Source organism: Temnothorax curvispinosus, unplaced genomic scaffold, assembly GCF_003070985.1.
Source record: "Temnothorax curvispinosus isolate PA1 unplaced genomic scaffold, ASM307098v1 QBEX01004937.1, whole genome shotgun sequence".
NCBI lineage: Eukaryota > Metazoa > Arthropoda > Insecta > Hymenoptera > Formicidae > Temnothorax > Temnothorax curvispinosus.
The window spans coordinates 691,825-707,846 of NW_020214717.1; the positions used below are offsets into that span (position 1 = coordinate 691,825).

At 34.9% G+C, this 16,022-nt stretch overlaps 3 protein-coding genes across 5 annotated transcripts; 2 read left to right on the forward strand and 1 right to left on the reverse strand.

The window, feature by feature from the left end:
* Nucleotides 1-334: 334 nt before the first annotated feature.
* On the forward strand, nt 335-4,550 carry LOC112454246 (T-complex protein 1 subunit alpha). The gene is made up of 10 exons (XM_025015526.1): nt 335-566; nt 1,557-1,642; nt 1,724-1,852; nt 1,937-2,034; nt 2,219-2,329; nt 2,430-2,835; nt 2,918-3,120; nt 3,624-3,816; nt 3,894-4,057; nt 4,128-4,550. Exons 1-10 carry the CDS (start codon nt 494-496, stop codon nt 4,336-4,338), a joined length of 1,674 nt encoding a protein of 557 aa, XP_024871294.1. The 5' UTR covers nt 335-493; the 3' UTR covers nt 4,339-4,550.
* Nucleotides 4,551-6,012: 1,462 nt separating this feature from the next.
* LOC112454238 (double-strand-break repair protein rad21 homolog) lies at nt 6,013-11,338 on the reverse strand. Of its 3 annotated transcripts, none has more exons than XM_025015510.1 (13): nt 11,181-11,338; nt 10,604-10,773; nt 10,172-10,401; nt 9,907-10,090; nt 9,364-9,523; nt 9,091-9,283; nt 8,502-8,725; nt 8,202-8,422; nt 7,932-8,117; nt 7,450-7,815; nt 7,133-7,267; nt 6,815-6,970; nt 6,595-6,720 (listed from the first exon to the last, which is right to left on the reverse strand). In XM_025015510.1, the coding sequence occupies exons 2-13, from the start codon at nt 10,745-10,747 to the stop codon at nt 6,595-6,597; spliced, it is 2,325 nt and encodes a 774-aa protein (XP_024871278.1). In that variant the 5' UTR covers nt 10,748-10,773; nt 11,181-11,338. The 3 variants fall into 3 exon arrangements, with proteins under 3 accessions (XP_024871280.1, XP_024871278.1, XP_024871279.1); XM_025015511.1 differs by having other exon boundaries at nt 11,171-11,338; XM_025015512.1 differs by lacking the exon at nt 11,181-11,338 and having other exon boundaries at nt 6,013-6,720; nt 10,604-10,747.
* Nucleotides 11,339-11,897: 559 nt separating this feature from the next.
* LOC112454244 (kelch-like protein 5) lies at nt 11,898-15,888 on the forward strand. The gene is made up of 10 exons (XM_025015524.1): nt 11,898-12,207; nt 12,604-12,765; nt 12,922-13,235; nt 13,447-13,542; nt 13,616-13,802; nt 13,954-14,223; nt 14,323-14,485; nt 15,005-15,217; nt 15,286-15,457; nt 15,549-15,888. The coding sequence occupies exons 1-10, from the start codon at nt 12,105-12,107 to the stop codon at nt 15,615-15,617; spliced, it is 1,749 nt and encodes a 582-aa protein (XP_024871292.1). The 5' UTR covers nt 11,898-12,104; the 3' UTR covers nt 15,618-15,888.
* The last annotated feature ends 134 nt before the right edge of the window (nt 15,889-16,022 follow it).

Here is a 16,022-nt window from a genome sequence, read left to right on the forward strand (position 1 = left end):
TCAATCCATAACTCATTTTACACCTCGTGCCATCTCTGTTAGATAATAATATATGGGAAAAATTTGCAAAATCCATTAATTAATAACAAAATTACGAGAAAGAATTAAAAAAAAAAATATATATATATATAAGCGTAACAAGAAACTCCGCAGTCAGAAAATAAAATAAATAAAATAAAATAAATAAGAAATTGGTAGAAGACGCGCTACTTTTTGGTCCAACTCGTCGCCAATTACGTTCGAAAACAAAACGCGACGTGGCCAATAGCCGCTAAAGTCGCACTTGACCGTAAAAGGAAGTAGGAGGCGAAGTTGGGCGCTGGCGGCTGGCGTTGGCGTTGATCGTCATTATAATCATTATTATTCGTAGTCGCATCAAGTCGCACGCGGCTTCCTTGGACTTGGACTCGTCAAGACTCAAGACTCTTTCTCGGCGTCGTTACCGAACAACGTGGTTTCTGTATCGTGCTGAAATAACATCGAGTCTCTCGCAATGTCGACGGTAGCGAGTGCTTTAGCCATCGGAGGCGTCCGACAGTCGGGAGCGCCGGTGCGAACGCAAAATGGTATGAGCATCAATCCGCGGAGTTTGGTTATATATCGCGTCCCGCGCGGCCTCGAGAACTCCGCGTATCATTCCTTGTTCGTGCCGTTTCGTATCGATTACCGTTTTTCTACCGAGAAATCCGTGAATCCATGAAACGGAATCGGTAGATATTAGAAGCGGTCTTCGACGCTTGAATATATTGTTACTCCGGTTTTTTACGTATAACACGAAATCACGGTTGGCATTTTTGGCAATCGAGGCCTGCAACCGGGAAATAGACGACTAGCCCTTCGTACATACTTGTTGACTGTGGTGCTATTCCGAACGCAACCTCAGTTAACTAAAATTTTTAGTTAACTAAAAATAAAAAAAGTTTACGTCACGTACACTATAGCATTTTAGTTAACTAAAGCTGCGTTTGGAATAGCACCTGTATCAAATAGTAGTTAGATTTATTTTGCTTAAAAATAAATGTGCGATATAAACTTCGATAAATAATATAAAAATAATGCTTTCTTAGGAGTACAAAGCAACTTGGTATATTGTGTAAAAAATTAACTCTCTCTTACAGTACAAATGTGAAAAACGGCACTTTATTCGTACAAACATGGGTATCAACGTGTTCAAACACCCATGATACCTTTTTCACATATTTAAAGTAATTAAAAAAAATCTAAAAATTTATGAACATACTTTCAAGTTTCTGGAATAAATATCGGCACTTTATTCTAGAAAAAAAATTAAGTGTATAATTGGGGACTCTTTGAAATTTCGAGAATTTTTCATGGATAGAAGTCAATCGGACAAGAAATACCCATATTTGTACTACTAGGGTTAATTATATGAACAATTAATAAATACTTCATGCCTATATTTTGATAATTTTTATTTAAAATGAAAATAGCTTATTAATATATAATCTTTGAATTGTACATAGTTAAAATGTAATATGTGAGTTGTACATGCAAATGTATGATATAAATATATTATTTATTTATATCTCTTCCAGTTATGGCTGCCTGTGCTATCGCTAATATAGTTAAAAGCTCCTTGGGTCCGGTTGGATTGGACAAAATGTTGGTCGATGACATTGGTGTATGTATTTAGCTCTTATAGCTTTTAATATAAACATAAGAATTTGGAACAAAACATTAATATTAATTACAACGTTTTCAGGATGTCACTATTACCAATGATGGTGCGACTATCTTACGCTTGTTAGAAGTTGAACACCCAGCTTCGCGAGTTCTAGTTGAATTAGCCCAGTTACAAGATGAGGAAGTTGGAGACGGTACTACTTCAGTGGTAAGTGATCCAATTATATTTGTACATTTAATAAAATTTTTAATTAAATATATATTTAATAAAATGCTATTTTATATTTTGAAGGTTATAATAGCGGCGGAGCTTTTGAAAAATGCAGATGAGCTTGTGAAACAAAAGATACATCCGACTTCAGTCATTAGTGGCTACAGACTCGCCTGCAAGTAAGTATTCAATGATTCACTTTATTAAATCATTTTACCTTTAATATGAAATTAATTGAATTATTGATTAATGTTAATTAGCTAAAGCTAAATTATTAATGAATAAAAGTGTATTTCATATTTATCGAATCAAGAAAAAAAACGATATTTTAGTTGATACAATTTTACATGAAATAAATTTTAGAGAAGCATGCAAGTATATTCAGGAACACCTAACTGTCAGCGTGGACGAGCTCGGAAGGGAATGCTTAGTTAATGTTGCAAAAACATCTATGTCAAGCAAAATTATTGGAGCGTATCCTTTTTGATGTTACTTACAATTTCATCGTTTGTAGTTTGTTTATCGATATTTGGTAGAAGCAATGTATGAAATATTTTCTATAACTAATAATTAGTGATGCCAATTTCTTTGGCAACATGGTGGTCGACGCTGCTAACGCGGTAAAAATCAATGACGGCAAGGGAGGATTTTTATATCCTATAAAAGCAGTCAATGTTTTGAAGGCACACGGAAAGAGCGTTCGAGAATCGGTTTTAGTTCAAGGATATGCGCTTAATTGCACCGTCGCTTCTCAAGCAATGCCGAAAAGGATAGCGAACGCGAAAATCGCGTGTCTAGACTTCTCGTTGCAGAAAGCAAAGATGAAGTTGGGCGTCGAAGTACTTATTACGGATCCCGAGAAACTCGAAGCTGTTCGTCAACGCGAAGCGGATATCACTAAGGAACGCATTCAGAAGATTCTTGCTGCTGGGACCAATGTCGTTCTTTTATCCGGCGGCATTGACGATTTATGCTTAAAGGTACAGTCTTAACATTTCTAATTTCTAGCAATGGATTTCAGAAATGAGCGCAATATTCAATTTTTTTTTTATTTTTCCACAGTATTTTGTGGAAGCTAAGACCATAGTAGTGCGCAGATGCAAAAAAGCTGATCTGAAAAGAATCGCTAAAGCTACAGGCGCGCAATTTGTAACTTCGCTGACCAACATGGAAGGAGAGGAGAGCTTCGAGGCCAGTTTCTTGGGGGAGGCTGCCGAAGTAGTGCAAGAGATGATATGCGATGACGAACTTATTTTGATTAAAGGGTATATATTTTGCTATTAATAAGATGTCGGTAAAGCTCTATGAAAAGAAGAATAGTTCTTATCAGTTATACACGTTTGCCGTCTCGCATATATCTGCTGAAATATATTTCTAGAATTCTCGCATAACGTAATTAGTAGCAGTAGTAGTAATAGCGGGTGAGACTAATTAGTCTCCTAGTGTCACTTAGATTTAAAAAGTTCTGTGACTTTCCCGCTTTCTAAGTTGAGTTGTCGATCCCTGGTCGGTATTCTGCCAGGTTTACGAGACCGCTCGTCATTCTTCCAGATCCTCCAGATTTTTAGGCTTAAAAAATGTAAAGCAGGATCTGTATCTTTCGCGAGGCAAGTGAGGTGACGATCGAGACTCGAACTTGGGACTGATCGATTATCAGTCGGTCGCTTTTATAATGAGCCACGCGTCACCACACATAACGCAATTAGTATTATGAAAAATAGCAATAAAGGCACTATTATTTATCGATGATTTTTTTTCAAATTTCAAGGCCTAAGGCACGCACAGCGAGCTCTATCATTTTACGCGGACCAAACGATTATTACTGCGATGAAATGGAACGTTCCATACATGATGCGTTATGCGTTGTCAAGAGAGTCTTGGAAAGTAAAAACGTCGTCGCGGGAGGAGGTTGCGTAGAAGCCGCACTCTCAATATACTTGGAAAACTTTGCGACATCATTGGTATAATTAAATTCTGCATCTTTACTATCAATTTTTCTTTCCCTGGCATGAGATGTTTACACGCTTCTATGTTACAGAGCTCCCGAGAACAACTGGCTATAGCGGAATTTGCTCGATCTTTATTAGTTATACCAAAAACATTAGCCGTAAACGCTGCACAAGACGCAACCGATCTTGTCGCCAAGCTCCGAGCCTATCATAATTCCAGTATAACAAAACCAGATCTTGTCGACTTGAAGTGGTAAGTTTCCATTGACCTTTCTCATAGTTTGTCATATAAAATAATATGAATTATGTTAATTCTTTTACAGGGTGGGTCTTGATTTACTCATGGGAACTATAAGAGATAACAAAAAAGCAGGCGTGTTAGAACCAGCTATTTCAAAAGTTAAATCTTTGAAATTTGCTACTGAAGCAGCTATAACCATTCTTCGAATCGATGATATGATTAGATTAGATCCTGAGCACTCGAAGACCAAGTCTTATCAAGATGCTATGGACGCTGGTGAACTGGACGAGTAATGTCAAAATGCATTTATATATTATGTTGGATACATATTTACATATTATATTGAATACAATGCGTTTATACGAGAAAAATGTAAAAGATTTGTAAATGTTCCACTGCGCATACAAATATCACACGCGATAATAAAGATTTAATTACAACTTGCTGCTCGTTTATTGTCCGCGTGCGTAAAATGCTGCTAAAATAAAGCTGTTTTATAACATAATGTTATACTTATTTGATTGCATTAATACCACAGAATACGATATTTAACATCTGTATAAAAAAGAATATGTAGGAGAAATATTTAATTTTGTGTTTATTACTAAAAACTAGGGATGTTCTTAAACTTACATTTCTTTGATTTATATGAATAAACTTTTATGTTTAAGGGAATTTTGTAGTTAATATAATCACGGTATTTACAGTATATCGAAAATGTATTTCATATTGTTTATGCTAATTATACCAGTTTTATCCAAATGTCTATGTAATTATTTAACAATGAATATGACTTAAATAATATGACATTACGCACGCATGTTATAAATTTTACTTTGGATAAAAATAATATAAAATTAAATTACTGAATATTATATAATAATATACTATTATATAAATAATTAATATTAAATATGTGTGCATGTGTATGTTACTCGTCATAAAACTGTGTTTAACATACAAATCCTACATGCAGTAATAATAAAGAATGAATATTTTGTCGTAAAATATTAAAATAAGTTTTAAGTTCAGATGATATTTTCCTATTACATCACGCATGTGAAAGATAACTTAATTATAAAGAAACTCTTCTACTAACTAAATAAATTATTATCTAATATATATCTAGTGTAACAGTTCATTAATGGAAAATAATGGAGAATAACAGTTTTAAGTATTATATGATATGTATGCTCACAGTAGGTTCAATATCGTTTATAAATAATATTATACATAAACGATATTTATTTTCTCAGTAAACCTGGTTCGTTAAATAGATGTTATTTACAATATATTTGTTACATGGCAGTTAACTGATTTTAAACTTAATGACACATTACTAAATTATTTCTTACGATTATAATTTAACGATTTGTTACCTTGACGTTATAAATGTATTTATTTACAGTGTAAACTTATAACTTTATTGCAAAATTTGTATGACGAACATTTAATCCGTTAAAATATATTGTAATTTTTTTATACATCATGAGACAGACATACAAATACAACAATAAATCATTAAACATACAATTTTTTTTGATAAATATAGTATACTAAAGAGAATATTTTTTCCAAAAACAGCACCATAATCAAATTTTGTTATCTTATTAATTTGGTAATTATTTTTTTATTAACTTTTTAAGTAGATATTTTCAAAGAAAAAAAGTGATAATTATGATTTTCGCATTATTAATATGATCTCAATTGATAAAAGTAAAGCATTATAACAAAAAGTTTACACAAATTCCGTAATTAATGTTTAGTTTCTTGTATCTTTTATTATCTTCATACAGATAGGAATCAAAAATATATTCTTTCTGACAATAATACATAAAATTATTATTCACAAACAATTAAATTAACTCTTCCATTAATAACTGTTTACAGTACAACTAAATATGTATATAAGTACTATAAATTCCCGAATTTTTTAGTTTCTGAATTTTATAAATTGAAAATATAGAAATCTTTAACTGCATTAATATTTTATTACAAAATATTTTCAAATGAAAATGAATAATTATATCAAAATTGATTAATGTCAAGAGTGTACCTGTAGTTTTGGACCTTTTTGCAATATATAGACTTAAAAAGTCATTGATGATACATATGTCATAAAATATTTTTCAACTATTGCTATGTTTATATACAAACCCTGTTCGGATTGATGAATAATGCAAGACAAAATCACAAGACATTTTGGAAAATAAGGAGTACAAGTTAGGAGTAAATATTTAATAAGATTAATAAGAATTTATTTAAGTAAAGAGTAATCAATATTTTATATATTATACGTATGAAAAAAGAAACGCAATGCGATTAAAATGATTACACAATAATATCATTATGCATCTTTCCAAGACAGGGAATAAAAAAAATCAGATATTTCATTTCTCACAAATCATTCAGTGTTGAAAATCAATAAATCCTACTATCTTAATTTAGGATTTATAAAAAAATGTGAATGTTATTTTGATATTTGTGTAAAGATAGGTGTCAACGTCCTTCCTTGATACGCGCAGTTTTGTAATTGAGAGCATAAACCTTTACAACGCAGGATTTTCGAATTTTGGTCCTTTTGTCACTATAATCTCAGCATATGAATATTCTTGATTGAGTTCTAATACTTGGAACTTTTTCAGGACTAACAGCGTATAAAATTTCTGTGCAACCTGCAAAGACAGAGTATTTTTTAATCAATATAAAAATCTCGTATAGACGAACATATTGGATATTGGATAATGGATCGTTTAACAAAGTACCAACCTGTTTGCGATTATTTTTGAATGCCATCTCCGATAGTGTTAATTTATCTTTGATATCTAGTTTGCTCTTAATAACATGATACATATGTGCTGCTCTTTTGTTAAGAACACGTTCTTCAAACTGCTCATAAGTTTCATCCATTTGTTGTTCCTCTTGCTGAAAAATGTAACATATTATAAGCAATTAATGTTATAGATTTTTTTAAATTTTCCATCAAAACTTGTGATAAATAAATAAATATAGAATAGAAAACTATATTGTTTATAGAAATATATAACAAAAATATAAGTTTATGAATAATATTAAGTATAGTATTACAGGTCCCACGGATGGCGGAAACTCGTAATCCTCATGGTTCCATGGTGTAGCGGGTCCTCTTTCGGAAATTGCACCAGGCGTATGTGCTGGGGGATGCTGTTCGTCATAGCCCATGTACGAAACCTGCGGTTGCGCCTATCGAAATTATGCAGCATTGATAAGAATTTCTATATAAAATGTGTGTTGTGTTTTCTAGATGTAATGTGTAAGGAAGCAATAGTTACAACGCAATAATACAATCAAAGACTTAGGGAAATATAAATTAATTCTATATTTTTCATGCATTTGTCACAGAATGAAAGTTTTTTTTAACTCACTTGATCGTAACCCATATTTTCCATCTGCGGCATATCGGATGTTTGTACGGTGGTGGCCGCGTCTTCCTGTGCCGACGTTGATGGTACTTGGGACTCTTCGTGTGCGCTGACCTCACCTGGCGCGACTTGTGGCATTTCCGAGCCGAGCAAAGGCGTTTCGGTAATTGGTGGTAAAACCTCTGATGGTTCCCCAGAAGGCACAATGCTGCTTATATCGGAAACCGATGGTTCTGCTGGTAAAGATACTTCGGGTGGTATAGCTGATTCTGAAGATAGATTCTGTTGTGCAATTATGTTTGGAATGTCTGCTTCATTCGATTGACTGACGTCTGGAGTTGGTTGGGCTGGTTGAGGAGGTTGCCTTATCTAAACATAACGATATTTACATTGATATTAATTATAATACGCCATTAAAATTGACTGATTTTTTATTTTCTTTAAAGAAGAAAGATTTTTCTTTTATTGTTATTTTTATGACTGACCTCATCATCCAGTGGTGCTTTCCGTTTTCGTCCTGTACGCTTATTGAGAATACTTTGTTCGAAAGAGGACATTTCTGCATCTGGAGCATCTCTCATTTGTTCCAAAGACATTCCATCTTCTTCATTTCCAAGTCGCCCGAAATCTTCATGATCGTAAGACTTGCTCGTCAAATGCCTTTGATAATTCTGTTTCGGTAATAAAGATAAAATAATTATATAGGTTTTCGAAGTTTGTTATTCTAACAATCGTATAATATGAAATATTATTACTTTAAATAGAACACGAGCCGGAATAGGCCTTCCTGGCAGAGCGAAGAGCTTCTCTACACCGCCCGTTTCCTTCCAGTGCATTAGTCTTTTCGTAGGTGGTGCCAAGTCCAACGTTGTGATAATATCGCTAGTATCGGATAGCTGTGCCTTCATTTCCTCGCCAGAAATATTTTTTACTTCATCGACAATGAGTTTACGCTTGCGCTTAGCTTTTGTGAATCCTAGGAAAACCGATGACTTTTTGTTAATTATAAATTAATTACAACATACGTACATCAATGTTAGAATAAAAAAATTTACCCTTCAAAGCGGATGCGTCAATTGGAGCTAGCGCGAAGCTTTCTTCCTCATCATGTAATAATGTGGTTTGATCTTGTAAAGGTGCTGGTTCTTCTATATTGTCAATGGCATGTTCTTCTGGTATAACTGGCGGAGCTGGTGTAAAACGTCGGCTAGCAACGCTTATTCTTCCTTCAATTTCCTCTCCAGCTGCAGCTGGCGTAGCTGGTCTCGAGCCGTCAGAGCTATACATAACGTATTCAATTCGTTAGTATATCGACATTTCATATATAGTAAAATACGCAAAGAACGAGATCAACAATAAATCAAGAAAGGAAAATTAGGCAATAAAAATCAAAGTGTAATTGACCGGTCTATCTGATAAACACTTTTGTTGACAAACGTACATTTTGATCCAAGATTGGATATGTTTGTTTATTGAATAAAGTTCGATCATTGAATACACCGATTGCACAAATATTTCTGTGTCCTATCAACTTTGGCACAAATATTTCTTTGTGACCTATCATGCTTTGGCTATTATTACTTAATTTTTCTTTTTTAATTGCATATTTTAGAATCTTATAAATTTTTTGGAAATGATGAATACCTCATGCCTCCCATCGGAGAAGCTGGACCACCAAAATGATCACCCATATCTTCGTCAGAGTCATCGTGCACGGAAGCAGCAGCTCCAGGAGGCGCGCCTGCTTCCGGTTGCTCATTTATTGAACTAACCTCAGGAACGGGTACTTCACCCATTGGAGCCTCATCAAATAAACCACCTTCAAAGAGACCTCCCGCTAAAACACGTAATAATTATAAATAATTATCGGATCCGTTTGCAAGAAGAATACTATTTATTTAGTTATTTTTATCGTACATATGATATCCTGGCCGAGATGACCACCAAAACCATCATCTCTGATGGGTGTATCGATGTCCATGGGTTGTGCTGTAGCGGATGTTCCTGCAACTGGCTCTTTCTCTTTTTGTTCTAATGCTGTTTCTATTCCTGGGCCATCGCTAAACAACATGTGACTCTAAAATCAAATCGGGATAATTAATATCTTAAAATGCTCATTATTAAAAAAAAAAGTAATAAAAATTGCTAGTTTTGTTGCTTATTTAACAAAAATGACATCTTTAGAAAATGTTTAAAAGTATTTGTTCACATTATATACACGGTAATAAACAAAACTGAGAACACATTCTATAAACGTTTTTACAAAAACTTTTATATATTTTTTAAAATATTAAGATTATATTTAGACTGTTTTGCTGTTATGCACATGTAATATTACTTTAAAATGTATAATTACTTTTGAGAAACCTTATAAAGCACATTCAATTTTACTCATTGCTATATAATAATCAGAGGTGTTTAATAAATAAAAATAAGAAGAACACAAAGTAAAATAAATACTTGATCTAACGAAGGTTCCATGCCACTGCCATGTCGTAGCAACTCTGGTGGCTCAGCGTCAAAACTCATATCACCAAAGCCCTGATCGTGCGTAACCAAAGATAAACTACCATAATCTTCCCTCATTGTTATTTCTTCTGCTCTAGATTGATTCAAACTAAACTGTGCTTCAATGTCAACGTCTCTGAAAATAAACATTTATTTATCAAATATTTAAAAATACTATCCAGTTCTTGGACAAAAGCTTAATGGCACATTATCTTACTTAAGTTCAGGCATAGCAGTGTCGAAATCATGAAACACTTCTGGCAAAGTGATGGCCGTCACAGCTGCCTCTCTGTGTTCTTCAGGCAGATCTACCATTCCAGGTCTAAAGGCCATTTTGATCTTCACGAAGGCTTCATTGCAATCGGCTAGTAAGTATTTGGCTTTCCTTGAATAGATTCGTACTACTCCCAGTAATAAGTGGCCGGATGTTCGCAAAGCCATCTTAACCTGTTATAAATATCGTATGTAAGATTTAACGATACATCAAGACATCTTAGGCCTGTTCGTTTTTGCTGAACTTCTGAGCTAGTGCAATAAGTAGAATGAAAGAAAATATATTCGTATCATTCTAATTTATTGCACTAGTTCAGAAGTGCAGCAAAAATAAACAGGCCTCTTGTGAGACTTTACTGATCACCAAGACGTTTACCTTCGGTTGTAATATACCATCCACCGATTTTTCTATGTTTGTCTCAAATACGTGTGCCTTTGTTAATTTCTTGTCCCAATGAGCGGCCAGCCATATACGGGCCAAGGGCCCTTTCTTGGCCAACACAAAATGTGCGTAAAACATGGTTCTTGAATTTTCCTAGCACTGATCTGTAAAGAGATGAAATAAGTGAATTAATTACATCAGAAATTTAAGTTCAAAAGCAAAAGAAGTGTAGTTAGAAAAAGGGAAACGTTTAGTAAACGCCATCCTGCCTAAACCTGACACATCAATGAAACATTCCTTTTCTGGCAATAAAACGTTACATTTGGTCTGAGATAATGTGAAACAAATTCAACATTAGAGACTCGATCAATGTTGAATGTGTCAATCGGCACGCGGTCTAACCCATTAAACGCATCTGAAAAAGTGAAAAATCCACAGCGGACGTCGTTCGATTTGTGAAAAATATAAACATCAATGCACAAGATGGCGTTTCCGTCTACAGTTTTGGCGGTTACGGAGTATCGTGAAACTCAGATACCAGTTCTCCGTTATGATATGCACAAAGACTCACCGAAATACCGTCCCGTCGTTAGGCCGCACAGAGCCGCGACATATTTCGCACGGAAGAAAACCACAGTCGCGAGAGTCTCTCACAGATCATCGGTGCATACGGTACGCTCTCGTCCCGACGCGTACATACATACTACCCGAAACTCATGCTAAGACTCCATAGACGCGGAAACGCCATGCGGCAGAGTGCGTTGACCAATCACAAATTTTGATTTTGCCGCAGGCGACTTGCGGCAGCCTTCTGATTGGTTAACGCACTCTACCGCACGGCGTTTCCGCGTCTATGGAGTCTTAGCATTAGCATCACCATTGCTCGCAGTCGCAGTTCGCACTAGTCGCAGTGCTCATTACGATTGCGCGCGACCACTCGCACCAACATGGAAACGGCAATCCGCCGTTCCGAAACCTAGAGTTCCTAAACCCGTCCTCGCGTGACCTATCTCATGCTCATGCGTCATGGGAGTGTCTAGTGTCCCGTTTTATCACATGTGAAGAAGAAGAAGAAGAAGAAGCTATATTACGTCGCGTCGGTATGACAGGATTCCTAACCTGAAAGTCGTCAATTTTAACGCTAAATATCTCGCTTCGCAGGGCAGACCGCCGAATTTTTCTACCAGATTCTTTCGTTTCGTGTCAAAGTCGTCGAATGAGCATAATTTTATTGATATTCGAGGTGCAGCGCGTATTCTAAATAATTAACATTTTCTGATTTTTCCGTTTTACGCAAAAACGCGTCGATTAAGCCTAAGTGCAACAAAATCGGTGAGGAGGCTACTATTCTTCAGATTTACCCAGTTTTCCTTTGTCTCTATTATACTTCGGACATTCACGAGGTTTAGTTGTAAGAATAAAGTTTATTAAGTATACACAATCTTTTGAGTCAACCTCGCATCTAGAACGAACAGCTTTTCAAGTAGTGCCCACAATGTCATGCGTGTCCATCTCGCCGAAGCACGCGGAAAGTAGCCTCCGAATTATGGAGAGTTATCTGCACAAGCAACAGTTGACAGACGTCACGCTGATCGCGGGTGAGTGTATGTACCCGTCCTTCTGTACCGGGCTCCGGGGTGCTTTTTGTTTTGATAACCACGCATCTATGTGTCAACTGTCAATTGGACTTGTAATGATTCAGATGATAATGGTTAATCAAATGTTTTAATTAATAAAAACGAGGAGAGTTATTATTTTATCCCAATATTTTTACATAAAATGTGCATTTTCATAAATATTTTTATGTATATTTTTATGTATAATATCAAGATTCAAAGAGAAATTCTTTTTATTATTAAAAGTTTTTAACCAGTAAAAATTGAAGAGAGAGTATATTTTGTACACAACATATTGGAAATATTCTTCGCACTCGATGAACTTGTGACATCCCATTTTCTCATATTTTTTTTCTCTGTTCTGTGCTTTTTTCTTAGGAAATAAGCGTGTCCCAGCTCATCGAATAGTACTCAGTGCTGGCTCTGAATATTTTGCTGCCATGTTCACAAGCTCTCTGCGAGAGTCGGCACAAAATGAAATAAAATTAATGGATGTTGATGGAGATGCTTTATGGGCTTTGGTTCTTTATTGTTATACAGGTAATTCTGCTTGAGAAGATATGTTTCATGTAAAAAAACATTTCACGAATATTAACGTTACGATAAAGGCATTTGCAGATATTTTTTAAAGCCGTTCTTGTTAATTTCTGGATTTCTTGTCAATTCTTAATAACGTGTTCTTTTGTATACTTGCAGGTTGCATAGAATTACAGGAAGATAGCGTAGAGACTCTACTTGCAGCAGCATGTTTGTTACAATTGAATCCAGTCATTAAAGCGTGCTGTCAGTTTTTCGTCAAACAACTTCACCCAAGCAACTGTCTGGGCATACGGACGTTTGCCGATACGCAGGGTTGTTCGGAATTGCTTGAATACGCACACGCATACACTACCAAACATTTCATGGAAGTTACAAAAAATCAAGAATTCTTACTGCTATCTGCCAATGAAGTTGCCAAGTTGCTTGAGTCTGAGGATCTTAATGTTCCCTCGGAAGAAACTGTCTTTCATGTAAGACAACTGTTTGTTGAACGAACCAATTTATATGAAATATTAAGAAGCAGATGTTATCATAGCTATAAGTTTTTTATACTATTGATCATAAATATACAAATATGTATTTCTATAATTGTTTGAGCAAATATTTCATACAAATGCAATTAAAATACCTAAGCTGAGATACAGAATAAATAGAATTGTTATTGTTTTATTATTATTTCAGGCTCTAGTGACTTGGCTGGAACACGATCCAGAAAACAGAAGCAAAGATGCCAGTAAATTATTAGGTTTAGTCAAATTACCGTTGCTATCACCCGCGGTAAGTTCATCGACAGCTCAATTTTTTTACTCGACAGAACTTGTGCATTAGCTTAACTAATAAATCAAAACAGTTTATAGCTGACAATATTGAGAGTAACGAAATGTTCAAAGACCAACGAATGGTGCAGGAATTAGTAATGGAAGCATTGAAGTATCATTTGCTGCCTGAACGACCTTTGCTTCAAACAGGTAGAACGAAACCCAGAAAAGCCACTGTAGGTACGTTGTTAGCTGTCGGATGGATACTCACCAATGAAGGTAATTTATTATATCCAAAATGAATTATTTAATATTAATCGCATAACTGATAATTAATCGATCACGATTAATGTAAAGAAAATATATTATGCCAATATTGTCGCACTATTTTACTTTTTCCAAGCGAAATAATTTACAACGTACTTTCTAGGTGCACAATTTGTAGAGGCATTTTCATTACGCGATAATGCCTGGAGATCTCTAGATAAACCCTGGTCACTCATAACCTGTAGACTACACTATGGCGTAGTAGTAGTCGATAAAAAATTGATTGTCGCGGGCGGTATAGACGTCACAGGCCTCCACGGGACGATTAGTATGGACGATTTGAAAGTATCGAACACAGTAGAATGCCTCGATTTATTCTCCACTCTTACGTGGAGCACTCTACCCTCTATGAATGTTCGTCGATGCGGATTAGGTATGTGCAAATGCATGAGAATTTGCAAAATTAATGTGCAATTTATTTCATTTATTCATAATCAAACCCTAGCAAATACGTTATAATATTCTTTCTCAGGAATGGCAGTCTTAGGTGGACTTTTATATGCTGTTGGTGGTCACGACGGTCGTTGTTTTCTTAATGCGGTAGAGAGATGGGATCCGGGAACAGGTCAGTGGAGTTCAATATGTCCTATGTCCGTACAAAGATATAGAGCCGGTGTAGCTGTGTTAAATGATAAGTAAGTCTTTACAAATAAATTATTAAATTTATATGTCATATCTGTTTTCAATCATTTTAATTTCCTTTTTACGTACGTGTCTTTGTATAAATATTATTTTATTAACTTTAAATCTTATTAACCTTTGTTGTGCACACCTCTTCAAAATTACGTATTGTGCACAGGGGGTCTATTAGACCCCAGTCATTTAATTGTTTATTACAGACGTACAATTCGTTATTTTGACTCAAACAAAATTGCTGGCTATTGTTCAAAGCTTCCAAATTAGGTCTAATAGGTTTCATTAATATCTTGCAACATAAAAGAATTATAAATGATATGTTAACTAAAGAAACCGAAAAATGGACTTTTTTCACTAAAAAATGCATAAAAAGTTCAATTTTTAATATTTGTACGTATTGTACGTATTAGAAAAACGCGTTTGAAAAAACGCTGGGGTCTATTCGACCCCGTGTGCACAACAAGGTTAAATATTAAATTTTTTAAAATAAATTTGATATTTTTTTTATGATGTTTTAGATTGTACGCTGTAGGAGGAAGAGATATCAATTCCTGCTTGAATACAGTAGAATGTTACGACCCGCACACGAACAAATGGACACCGTGCGCACCTATGTCGAAGAGACGAGGCGGCGTAGGCGTAGGAGTAGTGAATGGTTGCCTTTATGCACTCGGTGGTCACGACGCTCCAGCTAGCAATCCCAATGCTAGCAGATTCGATTGTGTAGAAAGGTATAAAGCCGCTGTTACATTATATGTTAAAACTTTCAAGTTATATATAATGCGATGTAACAATATAGATATGATCCTAAAACCGATACGTGGACTATGGTTGCGTCAATGAGTGTGCCCCGGAGTACAGTTGGTGTGTGCGTATTAGGTGACCGACTTATGGCCGTGGGAGGACACAACGACCGACAATGTCTCACACTAGTGGAAGCCTACGATCCACATCTCAACGAATGGGAACCTGTGAGTGTATAAACTATTCCTGTAATTGAATATGGTAAATAGAAATAATTATAAATGTATTTTGTAAACTTAAACCTTTTTATGTTTATAGGTTGCTCCTCTTAAGGCTGGCCGTGCGGGACCCTGTGTTGTTGTAAAAAATTTAACCAATAACATGTAGATTATTTTTACTAAACGATCAGTAATTGGACTTGCTAATTATGCAATTTATATTTGTAATGATTTAGGTGTTTCAGAAATAAGACAGAATCTACTCTCTTGTGATATTGCATGCATGTTAAAATAGTCACATTGTTATTTTTCTGAAACAATTTTAGATAATTTTATATTTAAATAAGTATTATATTTCTTTTTAGTTTGTAACAATTTTTGTAGGATTTTTACACATTTTCGTACTGTATTGAAAAAATTTCAACCATTGTAACTATCAAACATTATATTTGGCACTTGTTTGTACATGATGATGATTAGTTCCTTTAAATCCCAAGTGGAACATAAGGTCTCCTATAAAGTTTCAGTAATCGCTTTAAATTCAGATGTACAATGCGGAGCATTAATGAGTTCC

What these genes read in the sequence shown, in the direction of transcription:
- LOC112454246 (XM_025015526.1), top strand. Translation starts at nt 494, where the DNA reads ATGTCGACGGTAGCGAGTGCTTTAGCCATCGGAGGCGTCCGACAGTCG. An exon ending in GCCGGTGCGAACGCAAAATG is followed by an intron (nt 567 to 1,556) that starts GTATGAGCATCA and finishes TATCTCTTCCAG; the next exon opens with TTATGGCTGCCTGTGCTATC. An exon ending in GGCTACAGACTCGCCTGCAA is followed by an intron (nt 2,035 to 2,218) that starts GTAAGTATTCAA and finishes AATAAATTTTAG; the next exon opens with AGAAGCATGCAAGTATATTC.
- LOC112454238 (XM_025015512.1), bottom strand. Translation starts at nt 10,747, where the DNA reads ATGTTTTACGCACATTTTGTGTTGGCCAAGAAAGGGCCCTTGGCCCGT. An exon ending in ACTGCTATGCCTGAACTTAA is followed by an intron (nt 10,091 to 10,171) that starts GTAAGATAATGT and finishes GTTTATTTTCAG; the next exon opens with AGACGTTGACATTGAAGCAC. An exon ending in TGACGCATCCGCTTTGAAGG is followed by an intron (nt 8,423 to 8,501) that starts GTAAATTTTTTT and finishes CGGTTTTCCTAG; the next exon opens with GATTCACAAAAGCTAAGCGC.
- LOC112454244 (XM_025015524.1), top strand. Translation starts at nt 12,105, where the DNA reads ATGTCATGCGTGTCCATCTCGCCGAAGCACGCGGAAAGTAGCCTCCGA. An exon ending in AGACGTCACGCTGATCGCGG is followed by an intron (nt 12,208 to 12,603) that starts GTGAGTGTATGT and finishes CTTTTTTCTTAG; the next exon opens with GAAATAAGCGTGTCCCAGCT. An exon ending in ATCTCAACGAATGGGAACCT is followed by an intron (nt 15,458 to 15,548) that starts GTGAGTGTATAA and finishes TTATGTTTATAG; the next exon opens with GTTGCTCCTCTTAAGGCTGG.